This window comes from Poecilia formosa, unplaced genomic scaffold, assembly GCF_000485575.1.
Source record: "Poecilia formosa unplaced genomic scaffold, Poecilia_formosa-5.1.2 Scaffold132, whole genome shotgun sequence".
Classification (NCBI taxonomy): Eukaryota; Metazoa; Chordata; class Actinopteri; order Cyprinodontiformes; family Poeciliidae; genus Poecilia; species Poecilia formosa.
Genome location: NW_006800071.1, coordinates 735695 through 756434, shown reverse-complemented (window position 1 = coordinate 756434; position 20740 = coordinate 735695). Strand labels below are relative to the sequence as shown.

General features: G+C 39.7%; 1 protein-coding gene across 1 annotated transcript in view; it reads left to right on the top strand.

Moving 5' to 3' along the window:
* Positions 1 to 3934: 3934 nt before the first annotated feature.
* frem3 (Fras1 related extracellular matrix 3) overlaps positions 3935 to 20740 on the top strand; it is a 31856-nt gene continuing 15050 nt past the window's right edge. Inside the window, exons 1-2 of the mRNA XM_007561979.2 lie at positions 3935 to 8963; positions 9573 to 9662. Coding sequence (XP_007562041.1) covers positions 3935 to 8963; positions 9573 to 9662 — 5119 coding nt within the window. The remainder of the gene's footprint in view (positions 8964 to 9572; positions 9663 to 20740) is intronic.

Genomic DNA, 20740 nt, shown 5'->3' with positions numbered 1-20740 from the left:
AGTCATGGATACTACTTCACAATTTATCACACCATAAAGCTCAGTTAACATACATTTCCTGTTTAATTTCACGAGCCGTATAAACGGTGATGACTTTCCTGGTTTTTGGGAGTGGTCCAGCTGTTATATTAAGCCTGTTTCCACGGACTTCTGCTCCAGTTTAAAACCAAGCGATGGCATATATCGGTGTGTCCACAGAAGGGTTTAATCCACCATTAAGCAGGTGAAACGTTGCACTGAGCCTGCGGTGCAGCGGTGACGGCAGGAGCACGCTTAGACCTGACCGCAGTCATGAATGCGCTGCAACAAACCCCTCAGTGCAGCAGAACACAAACCTCTTCTTCCTCGAAACTGGATCCAGAGGTCTCAGTATCCTCTATATTTATGCAGAGTATATTTACATCGGCCTGGATGATTTGAATGCTAGAAAGTGGCGCAAAGAGAATGTCAGGGGGAATCTTATTCGGCTATTCTAAGGAGGCACGAAGTTCATCATGGGTGAGCCTCCTGCTCTGACGTCAAAACAAGTTTTTATAGAATCTGTTTGAGCTTCTTATTTATCCATCTTTGCAACCTTCAATCAAAACCTGTTGGCTCTTGATGGATAAACATCTCAGCATAACTGTTCAAGCTGTGCTGTTGGTAGCAATGGTGCATTTCAGTTCATATCCCTGCCCGGGTTCTTCCTGCTTGGAGTTTTCATGTTCTCCAGGTTCTCCGACTTTATCATGACAGTTGTCTCATAAAATTGTCCGTAGGGATGCGTGTGTGAGTTTGGAAGAGGATTAGGGCCCACTTGAAAAGATCAAAATAAAAAAGGGTATTGACAATCTCAGAAGGCAGATTTGATTACAGGAGCCTGACTTTAATCTCAGAATCAGAATTGTTGAAATTGTTTATGCATCATCATGAATTGCCATTTGTGAGCTCAAAAAGTTGAGAATTTTCAACTTTTAAAACACTGAAAATTTCTGAAAGAGTTTCGACTTCACAATCTGTTTCTTCTAAAAAAAAAAGTGTGTAATTTATCTAAAGATTTCTGAGTTTATTTCTTCCAGACATTCAACTTTTCAAGCTCTGAAAATTTAAAGTTTTGTCAACAAAACATCAAAGATTATTCTCAAAATTCCAGATTTTTTTCTTGCATTTTTTTTTTTACTTTTGGAGCTGAGAAATTTCCTTGTTTTTCTAGACCTTTTCTGAGATTAATTTCTCAGTTTCTGAGGGTTTTTTTTGGCAGAAATTTACTTCTTTTTTTTTTGTATCTACAATGGCACTAACGTACTGTTGTAATACTGCCTATTTGCAGTTCTGGTTCATGGATTTTTCTGTGGAATACATTTGCTAAAAATGTGCATATTCACTGAATTTTTTATAGAGTAAATCTAAAAGTTTCAAAAGAAGATGCAGCTTGGGAACTTAACACTCTATTGACTGCGGCTTGTAAAGTAGCTAATCCAGGAGCGCCATTCATTTTGATGTTTATTGGCTGCACCTCCAGCAATGGAGATAAGGAAGACTACAGATGCTAACTTCTGCAGTAGTGTTAAAACAGCTTCTATTCTATTCCCTGATTTTAGGGCGAATACCAGGGCTTATCTAAGCTTAGCTTATTTACCAATTACAGCTCCCCACAGGCTCAAGCTAACAGAGGAAACTATAGTCTGGATTGAAAGGACAACAGACTGTGTCTTCTGTCTTTGTGGCTGCTCAGGATGAAGGGACAGGATCTACTCAGACTTTGTGTTTCATCCATCATCGGATCATTAGTGACTGCTGTCATCAAGAGCTTTCCCCAGGATGAGGAGTTGATCCTGGGCGTCTGAGCCTGGCTTCCAACCAGCATCTCTGTCTGTTTACCTTGGACTCCCATTAAATGCATGTCATGTCTTTCAAGTCTGAATTAAAAGGAAAGCTAATGGCTGCATTAATGTACTTATCCCAACAACAGGCGCAGTTAGCAGCTAGCCTACATAAACGATTGTACTTTGTTTTATTTATCACTCGGTTTCAGATAAATAAGTTTCCGGCTGAGCCCACAGCTCGTTGTTTTTTGCTTTGTCTTTTTAAAGGAAGAAATGTAAGATAAACGCTGGAGAGCATTGGTTTGTTTCTGTAATTACACCATTTGGCATGTGTCCCACGTGTATTTTTGGACAAGTAAGGAGGCCAGGATTTATTTAGAGGATGCAATGAAAAGCGTGATACAGAATGCCTGAATGCAAACGGCATCTCTGCTATCTGGCCCACACATCAAGGAAGGTTGCCCTAAAAACATCTCTGTCCTCAGTCAATTAAGGGTTTATTCCTCAATTACAATCTGAATTATTCAGACATTCTGAGGAGTGCTTTTAAATTAAAATTGTCCATTGACAAAAGTTCCAGCCAGCAAACATACGAGAATATGACACTTTGTAGGTTTGGTAAATTAAAAAAAATATATAATTAGTGTTCAGTATGATGAAGAAATGGTAAATGCTGGAGATCAACTGGGAGGACAATCTGTTCCTAAAGGTTCCTCTGTATTTTTATCTTCTCACAACCTTGAGCCAGGAGTGCAGATCCTCATGTTCTCACTGGAATGATGGCTTCTTTTCACTTATTTATATAGCTTCAGATATTTTTTCCTAATCCTGATCCTTTGTCTATTATAGAAATGCAGTTTATTTCTACATTTATAGTTTTCATCTATACCACAGAAACTATTTTGAAGGCAGAATACATATTTACAAAAAGTAAATACATTTGGCCCCATAAGACATTTCAAACTTGATTTTTTTTTCGTCAGAAATTGAGCCCATGTGATTTTTGCCATAATACATACAAATCTTTTTTGTTGTTTTTTTATCTTAAAATTCTACTTTAATTAATCAAGTTTAAATGTATCAAGTCATTAGAAGGCACAAGAGCCTTCTGCATTAAATGTCCTGTACATCCGATTTTAACATTAAATCTACGTGTAAACGTCATTTAGAGATAAGTCAGCAGTAAGTCTATTTGTAGTCCTGATTTGGAGCAACATATTTTGTCTAGGCTTATACTAAGTAAAACTGCCTCATTTAAATTGTCAAACTTTATATTTTTGATTAAAAAAAAATCATTAGGATTACAAAGAGAGTTGCAGGCTGACTCTGATAGTAGTTATGAGATTGGTAAGTCATAATTATCAGATTTAACTTTGTTTTTTCATCAGAGTGGCATAAATAGGCTTCATATTTTTCTAATTTTCTAAATTAGAAAAATGTGTGAAGGTAGAAGTTACGTCTGATTGTCATGATGCATAACACCTGATTATTTATTTGCAAGTGTTCATCAATAAATTATGCTTTCCACCTCAACAAAACACATTATATGCAAGTATATTTTTATGTTTACTAAAGTTTGCAAGATAAAACCTAAAAAAAAAACATTTCTAATGTATAGCCAATAGTTTGATTAGATTATGAAACACAGAAAACATTTGTCCAGTATACATTTTTTTCTCAATTTCAAATTATATTTTGATTGTTGATTTTACACATAATCAACAATCGTACTGTACACATGCCAATAAAGTTGGTTTATTTGTTTCTTTTATTCTCCCATTGCATTTTAATGACGGAAGAGAAGGGGGGTAAATGTTGGTTGGAGCAGCTCTTTTTCAGACTTGTCCAATGGTCTTTCTTAAATTAGCCATGGGGGCTGGAGGCTCCCCCCCTGTGCTTACAGAAGGAGGAGTCAGAGCCTGTCACTGTCTACTGTTTCATTCTTACCTGCACAGCCCTGCAGCCTTCACACACTCGCGTCTCTGTGTGGCCACACAGACACACAGGGACTGATTCAAAGGCACAAACCAGCAGGAAGACGTCTCCTTTTTCATGATTTTTTATTACTATTTCATCCAGAGGCGGAATCTGTGATATATATATAATCTCCAGGACAACTAGCAGAGGACATGGCTGGTTGTCTGCAAAGTTCCCAACTTTGCAAAAAGTGGGCATTTCTTAGATGCCTGCTCTTGACTCTGTGTCTCAGTTCATGTCTTGTTCCAGTATTTTCTGAGCCCTTTGATCCCAGTCACCTCTATTATCACAAGTCTGGACCTAATGAAGACGACATCATCATTGCTAATAATGGGATCAGGGTGCCTTTCGGGAGGTCAGTGTTTTTGGACCCTGTGAAAGACCTTATTACAGAAGTGCAGCCCAGCGACCGCTGCCACATAACAGTTTTGGACAATGACCCGCTGACCCAGAAACCTGGGATGCTGACCCCAAAAAGGTTTCCCTGTTCTTTTGGAGCTAACGAAGTGAAATACACTCACTTTGGATCTCGTAGCCCCAGCAGGGACCGTGTAAAGATGCAACTTCGCTATGATTCCCACACAGACACGGTTATCATCCCATTCATGTTGGAAGTGGAGGTGGTTTTCCAGCAGCTCGAGATCCTCCTCAAGAATATGCCTCTTAATGTGGAGAAACTCAATGGGGACAGCAGCCTGATTGACAAAAAGGCTCTGGAGTTTTCCTTTGAGGATGGGGTCACGCAGTGTAAGATCACCACGCTGGTCGGCGCCGGAGGCCTCCCCAGGTATGGCACGCTTTTCAATAGCCCCCCCAATGGCCAACTGGTTGATTGTGATGAGTTTGTAAATCTGGGTATTCACTACAAACACACTGCTAAAACCAAATCACCGAACAGAGACTATATTCCAATGATGGTAGAGCTGCAGGATAATGAGGGCAGCACAATAATGCAGGAGCACTTCCAAACAATGGTCAGAATAAGAGAAGGTGCAGAAAATACGGCTCCTAAACCCAGCTTTGTAGCCATGATGATGATGGAGGTTGATCAGTTTGTGATGACGGCTATTACAAGCGACATGCTGGCAGCTGAAGATGTTGAATCTGACCCAGACAATTTGATTTTCAATATTACTTCACCTCTGAGCCCTCAGCAGGGTTATATAATCAGCACAGATGATCAGAATCTCCCCATCACTTCCTTCAACCAGAGGGACATCAGGGATTTGAAAATAGCATACAAGCCTCCCTCAGAGGATTCAGATCAAGAGAGGATTTTCCAATTAGAGTTTGAAATTGTAGATACTGATGGCGCAGTGTCTGATCCATTTGCTTTTATGATAGTGGTGAAACCTATGAACACCTTAGCTCCTGTTGCAACCAAAAATACAGGTCAGCTACTGTTTGAAGGCCAATCCCGAGCTCTGTCCAGCTCCCAGAATCTGGAAATCAGTGATGAGGATAACCTGGAAGATGTAAGGATTACCGTTGTTGATGGTCTGAAACATGGAGACCTGACTGTGCTTGGCATGCGCAGGAAATTTTTTACGCCGTCTGATCTGGACGCTGGCATTGTTGTGTACCAGCATGATGGCAGCGACACCTACAGCGATAACATTATTTTAAGAATGACAGATGGAAGGCATGAAGTGGAATTTTTGTTTCCCATCACCATTGTTCCCACTGATGACGAGCCCCCAATAATCAACGCCAACACCGGTCTGGTGCTGTTTAAGAAAGAAATGATGCAGATCTCTCCCTTCATCCTGAGTGCCACAGATATTGACTCAGAAGACTCGTTTATAAGGTTCATTCTGGAAGCACCATACTCCACCGTGGGGGAGCTCTTACTCAGGCAAGTCGAGCCACCCACTGACCCCTCTCAGTGGAAGTTCAGTGAGACAGATGAGATGTTCGAGCAGGTGGTAACTGAGTGGTCTCAGAAGGATATTCTCGATGGAAAGCTGTTCTATCGACACGTCGGACCTCACAGCACCACCACAGTGACAGATTTGTTTGTGTTTCGTGTCCAGGATGACAACGACCCCCCTAATCAGTCAGGTGAGCACACGTTCACCATTAAAATCCTCCCTGTCGATGACCTTCCGCCAGTGCTGCTCCCAGGCACCACGCTTCATATGACCGTCCAGGAATATGAGCTCACTTTCTTCAGGAAGAATTTCTTGTGTTATACTGATCTGGATTCAGACGACAGAGACCTGAAATACACAATCACTAAAGTACCAACCGATACCGATGAGAACAATCTAGCCCCCTTGGGTAAGATTGTACTGACTGACAGCCCTGACACTGTAATTACAGAGTTTACACAAGCCCAGGTTAATCACCACAAAGTAGCTTACAAGCCTCCAGACCAGGAACTGGGCATCACTCCAAAAGTCGCTCAGTTCACATTCATTGTGGAGGACACAGCTGGTAACTCAGCAGATGGCTTATTCACAATTTTCCTCCAGCCAGTTGACAACAAACCCCCAGAAATCATCAACACAGGATTTACTGTCAAGGAAACAAGTACTTTTATAATTAGCAGCAAGGAGTTGTACGCCACTGACACAGATACAGATGATGGAAATATCATCTTCACTTTGACCCAAGCTCCTAAATATGGACAGCTGCAATATTTAGGCATTTATATGTCAAATGGTGAAACGTTCACTCTCGAAGATATTGCAAACGGCCTCTTGACTTACCTCCATGGTGGAGAGGAATCTCTCAGCGATGTCATCAAACTTTCTGTGAGCGATGGTTTCCATGAGGTCCCCATTACTCTTAGGGTCACTATAGAGCCAGTAGACGACGAAACCCCGACTATCATGCTCCCAGCTGGCGTGTTAGGGGCTGCCATCGATGTGTTGGAGAACGGAGCAACGGAGATCACCAGTAACATCATTCAAGGACGTGATAAGGACACGGATGACCTCATGCTGGCTTTCATTGTTGAGGAACCTCCAAGGCTGGGTGAAATTCTAGTTAACGGAGCTCCAGCTGAGAGGTTCACCCAGGAGGACATCATCAACGGAGTGGTGGTGTATGCTCACACTTCTGGTGAAATCGGTCCAGTCAAAGTACACGATTCCTTCAACCTAACTCTTTCTGACATGTCTGAACAGTGGGTTGTAGGTGGCAACAAAGTCCAGGGTGTGACTGTTCATGTGACCATCCTTCCTGTTGATAGCATCCCACCTGTTGTCAGAGTTGGGGGACAATTTGTTGTGGTGGAAGGAGAGAAGAATGTCATTACCATAAATCACATTCAAGCTGAGGATGTTGACACCAACAATGAAGACATCCTATGCACTATTATTGTCCAACCAACATCTGGTTATGTAGAAAACATCTCCCCAGCCACAGGATCTGAGAAATCAAGAGCTGGTACTGCCATCACTGCCTTTACCATTAAAGACATTTCGCTTGGTCACATCTACTACGTCCAAAGCATCCACAAAGGAGTTGAACCTGTGGAGGATCAGTTCACGTTCCGCTGCTCCGATGGCATCAACTTCTCTGAACGCCACTTCCTCAACATTGTCATCATTCCGGCCAATGACGAGAAACCAGAGATCTTCACACGTGAGTTTGTGGTAATGGAAGGCATGAACTTAGTGATTGACACTCCGGTTTTGAACGCAGCTGATGCTGACATCCCCGAGGACGAGCTGTTTTTTGAGATCATCAAAAACCCCAAGCATGGGGCGATAATCCAACAGCTAAGCACAGGCACTGTCCCTGTAGAAAGGTTCAGCTTAGAACAGATCAAAGAAGCAGCCAACATCGTCTATGAACATGATGACTCTGAGACCAAAGAGGACAGCTTTGACATCAGGCTTTCCGACGGAAAACATGCAGTAGAAAAAACAGTTCTCATCATTGTTATTCCTGTTGATGATGAGACACCAAGAATGGCTATAAATGACGGCCTTGATGTTGAGATTGGGGAGACGAAGGTCATCAGTAACAGGGCTTTAAAAGCAACAGACCTTGACTCTGAAGATAGAGAACTAACATATGTTCTGCGATATGGTCCTGGGCAAGGCTACCTTCAGCGTATAAACAAATTTGGTAGTGTTTTGGGAAACATAACCCTGGGGATGAACTTCACACAGGATGAAATAGACAAGCAACGCATTCTGTACGTCCACACAGGCCAGGAGGGCATCCGAGACCTGCTGAAATTTGACGTCACAGATGGCATCAATCCTCTTATCGATCGCTACTTTTACATCAACATTGGCAGCATTGACATGGTTTTCCCAGATGTAATCAACAAAGGTGTGACACTCAAAGAAGGGGGGAAAGTAACACTCACCACTGACCTCCTTAGCACATCTGACATCAACAGTCCTGATGAGTATCTCAGCTTTAGCATCACAAGAGCACCCAGCCGGGGGCATTTAGAGTGCACTGATCTTCCAGGTGTTCCCATTTCCACCTTCACCCAACTGCAGCTGGCTGGCAACAAGATCTACTACATCCACACCTCAGACGACGAGGTCAAAATGGATAGCTTTGAGTTTGAGGTGACAGATGGTTACAATCCTGTCTTCCGGACCTTCAGAGTGTCCATCACTGATGTAGATAACAAGAAACCTGTTGTTACTGTGCACAAGCTGGTTGTGGAGGAGGGAGAAACCAAACTCATTACACCATTTGAACTGACGGCTGAGGATCGGGACACGCCTGACAACCTGCTCCGCTTCACAGTCACGCAGGTACCCGTGCATGGCCAGCTGCTCTTCAACAACAGCCGGCCAATTACATCCTTCACCAACCAGGACCTGAATGAGAACCTTATCAGCTACAAACACGACGGCACAGAGACCAACGAGGACAGCTTTTCCTTCATAGTCACGGATGGCACTCACACAGACTTTTACGTCTTTCCTGATACGGTGTATGAGACTCGCAAGCCTCAAATGATGACCATCCACATCAACACGGTGGATAACGGTGTGCCCCAGATTGTGGTCAACAAAGCTGCGGCTTCATTGAGAGTCCTCCAAACGGGACACCTGGGCTTCGTTTTTACCAGCAAGGTCCTTAGATCAGAGGACAGAGACAGCCCTCAGAAGGTCCTGAAGTACAGTGTGTCTGAGGAGCCGCTGCATGGCTTCATCATGAATGTGGAGCTGGGCAATCATAGCATCAACACCTTCACACAAGGTAAGCAAGCAGCACACCGTGAAATTATTTCACATTCTGATGTTCAATTACATCAGTGTCTGCATGTTTCCTGCACATGTTAGATGTTTCCCTGGTTCAACACATCCAAGTAAAACAGAAGAATTATTATCAGGCCTCTAGATGACGTGATGAGAAGGTTATTCAGTCATTTGTATCAGTGTTGGAGCAGGGAGAAGCTGAAAACATGCAAAAACATGATTGTTGAAAAATTTGGTTTAAAAATTCTAATTTTATTCAGAAAATTATAAAATGAAAATATTCTTGAAGTACAATTGTTTTTATGTACTCTTTTCCTTGACTATCTTGACTTGGAAAATGATCAAAGCTAATTACATGCTCAATTTTCTTTAGTATTGCATTTTTCTTTTTAGCTTTTCTTTCTTATTGATTTTTTTCATACGTATTACCTTTATTTATTAGTGACTTAAAAATCAGAATGGTTAAACAATGAGGAAAAGCCCCTAAGATAATGTGATGTCACACAGACGTACGTTTTTCAGTTTTCATTACCAAATCAGTAACTAAAAGTTTGTAAAAGAAATGTTGCCTTTCATCTATGTTTTTGTTCCTCTCTGTTCATAACAACAGCTGAAATCAACGACATGAAGATCTGTTATGTGCTGTTGGATGGGAGCAACGCCACAAGTGATATCTTCTATTTCACAGTCGAGGACAACGGTAAGAATCACAAATCCTTTTACCTAATAGCCGCAAAAAATATACAAGTTCTGCTCTCTGTCAGTCACAACTGTTTGCATCACAAAGACTTAGAGCAGCTGGCCATGACCGACACCAGGGACACGGTGCCGCCTCTGTTGGCAGCAGTGGAGAGGGTTGCAGGTTCAAAGGACAGGGGTCAGAGGAGACCTAAAGCTAGCTCTTATTGTGGGTTTGTAAAAGTGAAGGACTCCCATTTGCTTCAATGTCCATGAACAAAAAGCTTGTTTCCTCAGGGAACTTCTCAAAGCTTTTAAATGTCACGTTTAAAATGCTTGCAAAACATTTACACCCAGAGCTCAGCAGTTCGTTTTAAGAATGAGAGCTTTTTTTGTTTTGGCTGTGTGCATGAAAATAACAATAAAAATAAATGGTATCACAAACTAATAAAGTAAATCTCTAAAGCAGGTACAACAATTGAAGGTGATTTCTTCCAAACTTTTTATACCACAAAAGAGACAGAAGTAACAGTGCGTTTCTGGAAGAAGAAGATGTACAGTTTAAAAATCTATTTTTCATCACATTGTGAATTGGTTGGTACTTATGGAAAGTGTTCAATGTTGGGGAACCATTAAGTATGACTGCTGAATAGTCTTCAATCAGATAGATACTGATGGTTCTAGAATATAATTTTTGGAGCTTTACAAAGCAGAGTTGCTGTTTTACTGTCTGCATAAAATAATGCTAGCTATAAACCCAAATAGCATCTCCAAAGTTGGGGACAAACTGTTTACAGAAAATTGACCAGGAGCTATTCAAAGCATTTTATTTGGTCCTTTATGCTTTTGTTCAACCTGCATATGATTGCATTTTTGTTTGCAGTTAAGTATTAACAGTTCGCAGGTAAGATTTTATCTCTCATGTTAAATCTTTACAATTTAACATGATTGTAAGAAGTTCTTCCTTTTAAACGATTTATGTCGGTTATGATTTTGACAGTGGACTCATTAAACAACGAAAACGTTTTAGTGACCGGCTACTCAAATACTAAAAATCCAACCATAAAACAAGCATTTCACTTGGTTCATGAGTAATAAGACTCATGAACCAAACAGTGACACCAAAACATCCTGTGGAGACTAAGCTGGTAGATTACTCCTGGGAAGTGTTAAAAGTCTCTGCTGGTGGATGTGGCAGCATCCTGGACATGCAGCAACATGCCACTGCAGTGCATGCTAATGGTCAGACTGTCTCCTGATAAATCTAAGCAGGTGAGCTGTTTGTGTTTGAGGGTAAAAATTGAGGTCAGAAGAGATTTGCACCTGAGATTATCCGCCCAGTTTGGGCTTTAGGTAACAAACTTTTCATCCAACATATTTGAACTGTGAAGTTACTCAACCACATAATACAGCACTTAATATGTCATAAAATCTATCATCTCCTTTTAAAGTTCTGTGTTCTTTCTTAAACAGAACATACAACTTTAAATAAATAATCTAAAACTTCATATTAAAAAGCTACTTGTTTATTATTATTTCTAAAATGTTTGTTATAATTATTAATGATGGCTGTAAATGCTACTTGGGTTGAACACCTACATGCTTCTAGATGTTCTGCACTAATTTCACCCATTTCACAGTTTAATTAAGTAATAAACACGTCTGTTATAGAACATGCAAATTATAATGTCACACCTAAATTGGTGGTTGAGAGTTGTAGTTTTTCAAGGGCAGATATAATTTGAATTGGAGTTAGCGCTTTAGCATAAACACTGTGTTGTTGTTGTAGTTCTTTAGCATTAATGGAACTAAAGTTTATGATTAGCACAACTAACTTTTAGGTTAGCAGTGTCTACCACTGATTTACTAGCTTAGTTAATCTATGCTTTGTGCATTCAACATGTCTCTCTTTTTACTGTTTGAGAAGTTTCTACACGTTGCTCTAGGTGACCTGTGACAACTCTGCCCGCACAGAACAAACACATTTGCTTCAAAGGTTGCAGGGAGACAGGAAGTGACTACCTTTCATCTGAATTATTTCTCTTTTCTTTTCATATAGCAATTATAGCTGAAACAGGACGTTACAGAACTGCTGATGTATTGCTTAGTATTTTGAGTAATGATGAGTTCTTGTAAAGCAGTTAGAATGCTACATTTCACCCTCCTCCTCTAATAATGGCAGTGACCTCAAACACAAACTGTAGTTCATGTTGGATTGGACTCGCCGTCTGCTGGGAAGGCGGTAACTTCCCTGACAGATGACCAGGTCAGAATCTCCCTTCAGGCTTTCAAACAGTGGGACTCTCAAGCAATAAATACTTTTGTTTACAAGTGGATTCACAACTTGTTAATATCCGTGTCCAGCAGACGTAGTTCTGCTGGGGAAATAAAAATGTTCACCACAGATGAAGGAAATATGGTAAAATATTACACTGTTGTACAAGCTAAATTAATAGTTTAAGAAATAAAAGAAAAAGCATTCAAATTTTCAAGGCATGTATGTGTTGCCAAAAATGTTATCAATAAGAATGTTATTAAAAAGTTAATCAAGTTCAGATAATTCCCTAAGTGAACACATTACATAGATTAATTACACAAACTCATATTTTCAAGCCTTTTATGATGATTTTCCTAAGTAGTGCTCCTCTCGCTTGAGGCCATTTTTGTATTCAAGAAAGATAGTAAAAGACAGTGGAACCTGCACTTTTTTTAAAAAAAAATCAATGTTAAGGAATTATTGACTTAAAACAAGCTCCAATATCTTGCTGAAATGTTACTTGTAAGTTAGTTTTGAACTAAAATATTTGAAGTAGAAACTAGACCAAAAATACTTGGTAAGACTGTATTTTTGCAGTGCACTTAGACTGGGTTTCTGATCACCAGCCAATTTTTCTGTGAAACTCTAAAAGAAACTGAGGATAATGAAAGCCTTTGGCATAACTTTTACGCCATTTTAATAGGTAAAATAGCCTTTTTTATTAGTAACAATTGGTTTGGAGGAACAGGAGACTCTGGAGTGTTGAGTGTCACATGATCACTGAGTGGCAGACAAGGGAATGCAATTCCTGCAAGGCTCCAGACTCCAGAACCACAGACAGAGAACGGGTTTGAAGTGAAGTGGCATCCCAAGCAGACAGGTGTGTACGTGAGAAGGGGGATCCCCTTTCAAAGTCTGTGGTCACTCTGCTCTTAGGCCCCCAGAAATCCAACCCAATCTCACAAAGCCTGATAACCCCTTCTGCGTGTTTTAGAGCGGGTAGAGGAAGATTAGGAAGAAAATATCACTTTAAGTGGCCATTTTTGTCATTTTCCTCAGGTATTTTTTTTATGCTGTGGTGTTTCATGCTGACTGACACGACCGCGTTATACTTCCTAACTGTGTTTGGGGATCTTGGATGTCAGTCGTGTCAACAGTCACAGGAGATTTAGTGACTAATGGTGCCACAGTCGGGGCCCCCGTGACTCCTGGAAGCCTTGGCCTCTCAGTCCTCCTCCACAAAACTTTGCTCTGCTCTTTAGAGACCCTTTAGGGCACCACCATTCTCGTTCCATCTGGTTCGTTTGCTAATTTCCCATTTCTCCCCTTCTAATATTTGTGGGAATTCCCCATCTTTGTTTTTTTTTAAACAAGGAACCTCTTCACTCTTTATGTTTCTGTCCTTTTTTTTTCTCCAGCCTTGATTTATGGTGCTTGCGGGGCTTTTAGGGTGTGGAGTTTTGATGTATGGCTTCAGCAGTTATTCTTATCTGCTCTCATATGGCAAAGCTGTTGCAGCGCCTAGCAAAGCTCTCATTGACTTACTTCTGCTTTTCTTCAGAGCCATATTCCAGTTTGTTTGACTGCCAGGCCACTGAAACATCCATCATAACCAGCCCAACTGTGAACATTTTAAGTATCATATTCAGAGGTGTTTAATTGGACATTATTTGTTCCATTATTAAGTTAAATTTTATGAATCATAGACTGCAAAAATGCACAATATTACTAAGTATTTTTGTCTAGTTTCTAGAGCAAATATAGAAATACTACAGAAGAGGATTACATATACTAAAAAAACAATCTGACTTTAAACTCAGAGTTCTGACTTGAAATCTTTTTATCAGTGGCCCTAATCCACTACACCTTGATGAAAAGTTAATTTCCCTGCTTTCCTGCAAGGTATAGGAGCTTGTTTGTTTACGCTGCTATGCATTCTGGGTAAATGGCGTGTGTTAGGTCTGATTGCGCTAGCTCCGACTAGGTAAAACAGCGATAAATAACGTAGTCCAGCCTTTTCAATTTGAACCGCAGCGCGTTGAAATGGATGGGAATATAGAAATTACAACCAGTAATGAAGATGAGGAAGACCAAACGGAGGAAGAGGAAGAAGTTGGGCGAAGAAGCTGCTGGTGTTTGTGCTGCTGCTGCTGTCGCCTTCAGCTTATGGGGGGAAACAATGAAAGACACGTACCTCTCTGGTCCGGTAAGTAGTTGCTGTTTAGGGTCCGGTCTTTGGCATACCTGTCAAGTCTCCTATTTTGGCCGGAAAATTATTTATGTTTATTTTACCCCTTCTCCCGTCTCAGCATTTTCCTGTAAATTTCCGGTTTTGTAGTAATTACGTCACAACCCCGGTAGTGAGTCCCCCGTCCCCATTGGTCGTCTATCTCTCTTCTCTCTCACCCTTTATTACTCTTACTTGAGTAATGTTCTGGCAACTTTTTATTTGTTATTTTAAAAAACAATATTATGGAATTATTTAGTTAAAAAAAAACAAGCTTCCATATCTTGCTGAAAAGTTATTTGCAAGTTAGTTTTGTCTTATTTCAAGTGTGCTTAAGATATTTGCACTAGAAACTAGACAACAAATACTTGGAAAAACATATTTATTCTTTCAGTGTGCGGCTCCTGCTGATTTGTTTAGGTTGTTATTCATTGGAAGCCATAATTCAAACATTAATAAAGAAAAACTCTGACTAAACATTTTTGAGATTAACATTGTTAACATTGTTAGTCATCGTCTTTCAGCTCTTTGATTAACCAGACCAAAGCTTTAATGTGTGACGCTGACATTCAGCTGCCTGGAACTCACACATTATTTATACTTGTAGGATGATTGATGAGGAAATGAAGAGGGGCGATGGTTGCTTTATGAAGATATTCTTAGCAGATTGCTCCTCTTTGCATCATGCTGATGGACGTCAGAGCATCATGTTGACCTTCTTCTCCTGTGATATCTCTGGCCTGACCCAATATCTTACTATCTATGTTTGGCTCTGGCAGCAGAGCTGAGAGGACCTGTTTTGGTCCTGCTTTGTTGTCTCTATGGTTACATAGACTATTATTTGCAAAGTCACTGTGCAATTACATGGAATTATCGTTTTAGTTAATTTGTGTTTTGAAAAGGAAAATCTTATGTTGCTGATGTGTTGATATGTCTCTGATTCCTTCTCTTCCCATAGTAGTAGTGGATTATACAGAATGAAAGCTGCAGATGCAAACCTGCAATACAAACACACGTGTGAAGCTCTTAGTAGTTCATTGGAACCACTAATAAAACACATAACTTCATTAAATGTCTAGAGTATGAATTTATACAATTATTAGATGCACAAGATGTTATTCAACCACTCTTGATAGCAGAATTAGTGAGAGTTAATTTCAAGTGAGTTCTTTTGTATTTCAGCAACTTTGTCAATGCTGCCACTACTATGTTATGTGCACTGCAAAACTACAAAATATTACCAAGTATTTTGGTCTAGTTTCTGGTCCAAATATTTTAGTTCACTTGAAATAAGACAAAGCTTATGTCCTAGTAACTTTTCAGCAAGATATAAGAGATTCTTTTAAATAAATAATTGCTTACTATTGATGAAAAAGTAATAAATAAATCATTGCTCCATTGGTATATTATTTTACTTATAACAAGACATGTTTCCCATGTAATAACTGAAATAATCTGCCAATAGAATATCAATATGAAGGAATTATTTGCTTAAAACAAGCTATATCTTGCTAAAAAGCTAGTTGAACAATAGTTTTGTCGTATTTTACGTAGAAATGTTTTTAGAAATGAGTAAAAGTGTAGAAATAACAGCATGGCTGTAAACATTGGGAGCAGTGATGATATACAGAGTTTCACTTGTACTGGGAGGAAGAATCTGTGATAACGCCCCTTTGTGCAACTAGGATGCAGCAGTCTGTCACTGAGGGAGTTCTCTGCTTCATCTTTGGGATGGGAGACATTGCTTTGTGTTTTTCAGTAGAAGAAGCTCAATCCTCATCTCGTTTCACAGTATAACTTTCCTCTAGAAGACGGTTAGCTTTAAGTTTGAAAATGTTAATGCCAATGGAGCCGATTCTTTCAAAGCTAAAGTTCTTGGCTACCTTTAGCTTTGGCTGTTTTCAGGTTCTTTCTGAATATCCATCCATTTTCTCTTCACATTAGACTGACAATTTAGTTTTTTTCTCCACGCCTTGATAACTATACATTATGCTTATGCATAATCTGATATACATCTGGTAATCTAGTCTTGGAGTTGTTTAATCCTGCAGCTGGTTATGGCTCCAAAAGACCTCCTGGTTTAAATCTTCAATCTTTACTGAGTTCCTTTGACATGATTGGTCAGTCCTCTGAGGACATTATTCAAGTTATTTTTGTCCTATCAAGTTTTTAAGTTCGAGAAAATCCACAATAATTTTAGATTTGTGTGCAAAATGCTTCTGTTTTGAGTTGTTTAGGAAAAAGAGGGTTTAAAACTTATTGAAAGTCTAAAATCAATGCAGTATTTCAGGATTGGTGTATGTGACCATAACTGTAATTTATGAAATAGCTCCTTACTGTGGCATTCAGAAATACATGCAGCCTATAAAACGTTTCATCCCAGCAGAAATTATGAGGATGGTCAGTTTGAAAGCTAATGGAAATGTGAGTCGAGCCCAGCAGCTACTGTAAGTATTGGATTTGATAGCCGGTCTAATATAGAGAGAGCATCGTAAAAAGTGTCATAAATCAGACCATCAGTGGGACGTAAATCCACGTCTCTCATGTTTAAAAGGGCTGTGTTTGGATGAGCTTTTCCCAGCCTCTTTTAAGTTTTCATTTTGTGTTTTTGTTACGATCGTCTGTGCCACCGTGGGAAGTCTGGCGTCCTGATTATTTCTCGATTTGTCATTGCCCACGCCAGCTTCCAGCTCACTGTTTGACAGGATGTACAAAAGCAGCCGGCGCGGGGAGATTCCCCACTCCGGCTCTGTTTCTGAACAATGTGGAGGCAGGCAGGGAGGCATGCCTTGGTGGTAGCTCTGGCCCACCCAGACTGTGGCCTGCTGTCCTCCTCGGCCGGTCGTCGCCCTCCAGGCGAACAAAGCCGGCACAGGGAGGAAGGGCAACATTGAGGGGGAGGAGGAATCTGAGCTCAGCTGTCAATCTGCTCCTCAAAGTCTGGCGGGAAATAAGGAAAAGGAGTGAGAAACTGGAAGATCAAGCCAAAGGGAGAGCTTTGTTTTCATGTTTGTAACTTAATAGCAGCCAAGTTAGTTTATTTCTGGAAGATTGGCTACTAGAAAGAGAAAATGCTTGATAAATTCCCTATTTTTTTTATTATTTTGCTTTGAGAGAGCCAGAATTATTTTTAACTTTTTCTTAAAACATAGTTCCTAGATTCTTTAAAGCTGTAGTATGTAACTTTCATAAAAAATATCTTTTAAAGTCATAATAGGTGAGACTTCCCCAGTGCTCCCAGTAGTAACTAGAATCAACCAATCAGAGCCAGGAGGAGGGTTTTATTGCTGCCAATCATGCCCGCGTGTTTGGTGTCTGTTATGGTTACGCTAGAGCCTGTCTTGAATGTTAAGGCTAGCTAGCAAACCACAGATGATGACAGATAAACAGTCCTCCTGTAACTGTAAACAGTTTCTCCACCACACATTTAGCAATTAGTTCACAAGGTTGATTGACAGCACTAAGGTCTCCTCCTAGCTCTGACTGGTTGTTTTTGAATAATTGAATAATTTATACCAAGCCAAAACAATCATTAATAACAGTGATAATTGTGTTCCTTTGTTGCAATTTTAGCGGCTCAGGAAGGCGATAGAGGAGATTTATTTTTTTCACAGATTATATGCTTAGTATTATACTGTCACAACATGGTAATAGTTTTAATAAATATGTAAAAACATATTTACATACAGCAGTGAACTGAAACACAATGGATTCTGCAGCACAGCTACATGTCAAAGTCAAGCTAGCATAACTGACCTCGCTTGACTTCAGTCAGTTATGCTAGCTGACTGAAGTCACTTCCTCAATATTTTTTTTCAATAAATCTAGAAAACTATTGATAAAGATTAACTAAAAATGTCTGGATACTTTCAAGCAAAGCATAGAGGAAATTATAGATGTTTTTTGGTCATTTCTGTACACCATCCGCTGCAGCCGATGTCTCTGCAGTACGATGTCTAAGGTGCAGCAGTTCATGAAATACCTGCTGCTGATTCATAAAAACTCCTTTGTATTTTTTCCACTCCCTATTTTAAATCTGAAAACGAAACCTTCCTGATTTCTTGACGCCAAACCTGAGCAGCTTCTTGTCTTCACCGTGTTCATTCGGTAATCCTCGATGATAGCCGCTGGCAAAGCTTCACCTCCGTATCAGCTTCAAACGGGTGCTGCAGCCAGTTCCCTGAAACTCAGCACAGAAACAATCTGATAACTGAAGCTAGTCAAAGACTTTCTGTTTTTCTCTTATTTAATGCACAAAGCAGGAATGCTGAATAATTTCCATTTACAAGTATTACAGGGCAAATGTGAGTCTCAAGGTAACAAAGAACAATTCTTCTCGTCGTTTTATGAATGTAATACACAACTTGAATAATTTATGCCAAGCCAAAACAACCATTAATAACAGTGATACTTGTGTTAGTTTGTTGCAATTTTAGCAAAAACAATCTGGCATTCACTCCATTAGGCCTCATCATATTAGCAGTTCAGTATTCACTGTTTCACCTATTGCAGCTTTTTCCTGTGGAATGTGATTCCAAATTATTTGCAGATTTTTTCCATGGAGCATATCCAAAATATTCTAACGTAAATTTTGCACTTTGACCTGCCTGAATGTGCTCTCCAAATAACCTTAAAACTTAAATCAAGTAAATCCTGACTCCAGGATCTCTTTGCAGAGGTTGAATCTGGTCATGCTTCTGACTGCATCTCGGTTGTTCTGCATCTATTGTTACTCTGGCTGGTCTAGTGTTGAAATGTTCCCCCTTTCCTATCCTAAATAACACCCCCACCCTGTTTTCATTCTCTCCAGTCACATAGCATAAAGGCTGTGGCCTCTTTCTTTGTCGCTGAAGCAGAACTGAGCTGAATGCTGGTTTATAGTGAAGCTTAACCCCCATGTTCTTTTGTTGTTAACTTTTTGTTGCGAAAAAAACCCCCATTTAATTTTAAGTTCACGTTATGATTTTTGATACCTGTATCGTGACGTAAATACGGTGGCCTTGAAGTGGAAACCACTTTTACAAATCACTAAGCACAACTACAAATTGAAAAACACAACATATTCAAAAACACGAGATTGACTAACTGCAAATTAAGAAAAGACATTAACTACAACTACATATTAAAAAACAACAACTTTTAACAATGCAGCTTTGAAGTAGTGTAGAACCGGGTGATTTATTTGAAAAACGTGTCACAATATAAGCATTTCATATCAGTCAGTATTGATAATTATTGATTAGTTTTTTTGTTTTAAATATCTGAAATACAGACAAACTGGTGACATAACTTTTTCTGTTATCCTCTATTTTCACTCTATTTATATTTATAATGTTCTATCAGACATATTATCTATTGATATTCATTGTGTTTCTATGTATTGTTATTTATTATTGCCCAGCCCTATTTTGGGACATTTGTTGGAAATATGAATCCTACCGGTGATGCAAACATAGCTACAGCTATCCAGGAATATTCTGAATGAGGACATACTACGAATCTCAGCTTTTCTTTTCTTTGTTTTTTATAGTTTGGGCAATACATGTCGACCCTCCTATCTAAGAGAGAGTGAATCCCAGAATAATTTCCAGTTCTAAAGTCAAAAGTGGTGTCATCCAATCGACGATGTCTCAAGTTTCCCATTGAGGCTTCTTCCGTTTTATTTTCTTGATTTGCAGTTGTGCTTAGTTAATGTCGTTGTGTTTTTGAATATGTTGTGTTTTTCAATTTTTAGTTATGTTTACTGATTTGTTGAAGTGGTCGCTACCATTCTTAAAGCTTTTGGGTTTTCTAACCATATTGCCAAGCAGCTTTCCTCTTTCTTGAAGAGATTTAGGTCAATGAGGCTGCAGTCAGTGTGACTAGCAGTGCAAAGCTCATTTCCCAACCTCCTTGACCAGAACTCAGAGAAGAATCTGCTAAGATTGACCCTTTTCCCGTCACATGTCACGGGCCGCCACACCAGGCTCATCTTACTGCAGGATCAGCTCCAATTACACAGGAGAAACCTGTGATCTTAAGTATTCCTAAAGTATCGAACTCCAAACCTACAAGCTAAACTAATCTGACAGTTAGAGGGATTATTTGAGTCATGAGATAGTGTGGATTAAGGAGTAACTTGAAGGTTTTGGATCAAAGTTATGGGTCCTTGAGCTTTACATACTTCTTATTGAGTGTGATATTTGTTTTGCATTGCATTTTAACTAGTTGGTTAAATGTCTGTGGAATGTTTCACAGCATTTTGGAGCCACCAATAAGTTTCTGACATACACTTGACTGGATATTTAACTTTTTCCTGGAGTTATTAGTGTTCATTTAAAGTAGGAGGTTCCCTGGCATGGATTTGGATTGTAAGCATAATTTTCAGTGGGAAGTCAGGTATTGGAGAAGGTTCAAAAAGTTTAAAGTTGGTCTTCTTTAAATATCCCAAAATTAGATTTTGGGATATCAGGTTTAGTGCATAGTAAATGCACCTACCAATCTAAAACCTTCATACAGCTTGAATATTCCTCTGGTTTTCATTTTATACACCTCAGCAGTGTTGAAAATTGCACACCTCTTTTAAACAATTTACATAAGAGTCAGCTGCTGCTGCTCCTTAATGTAGAATAAGTTC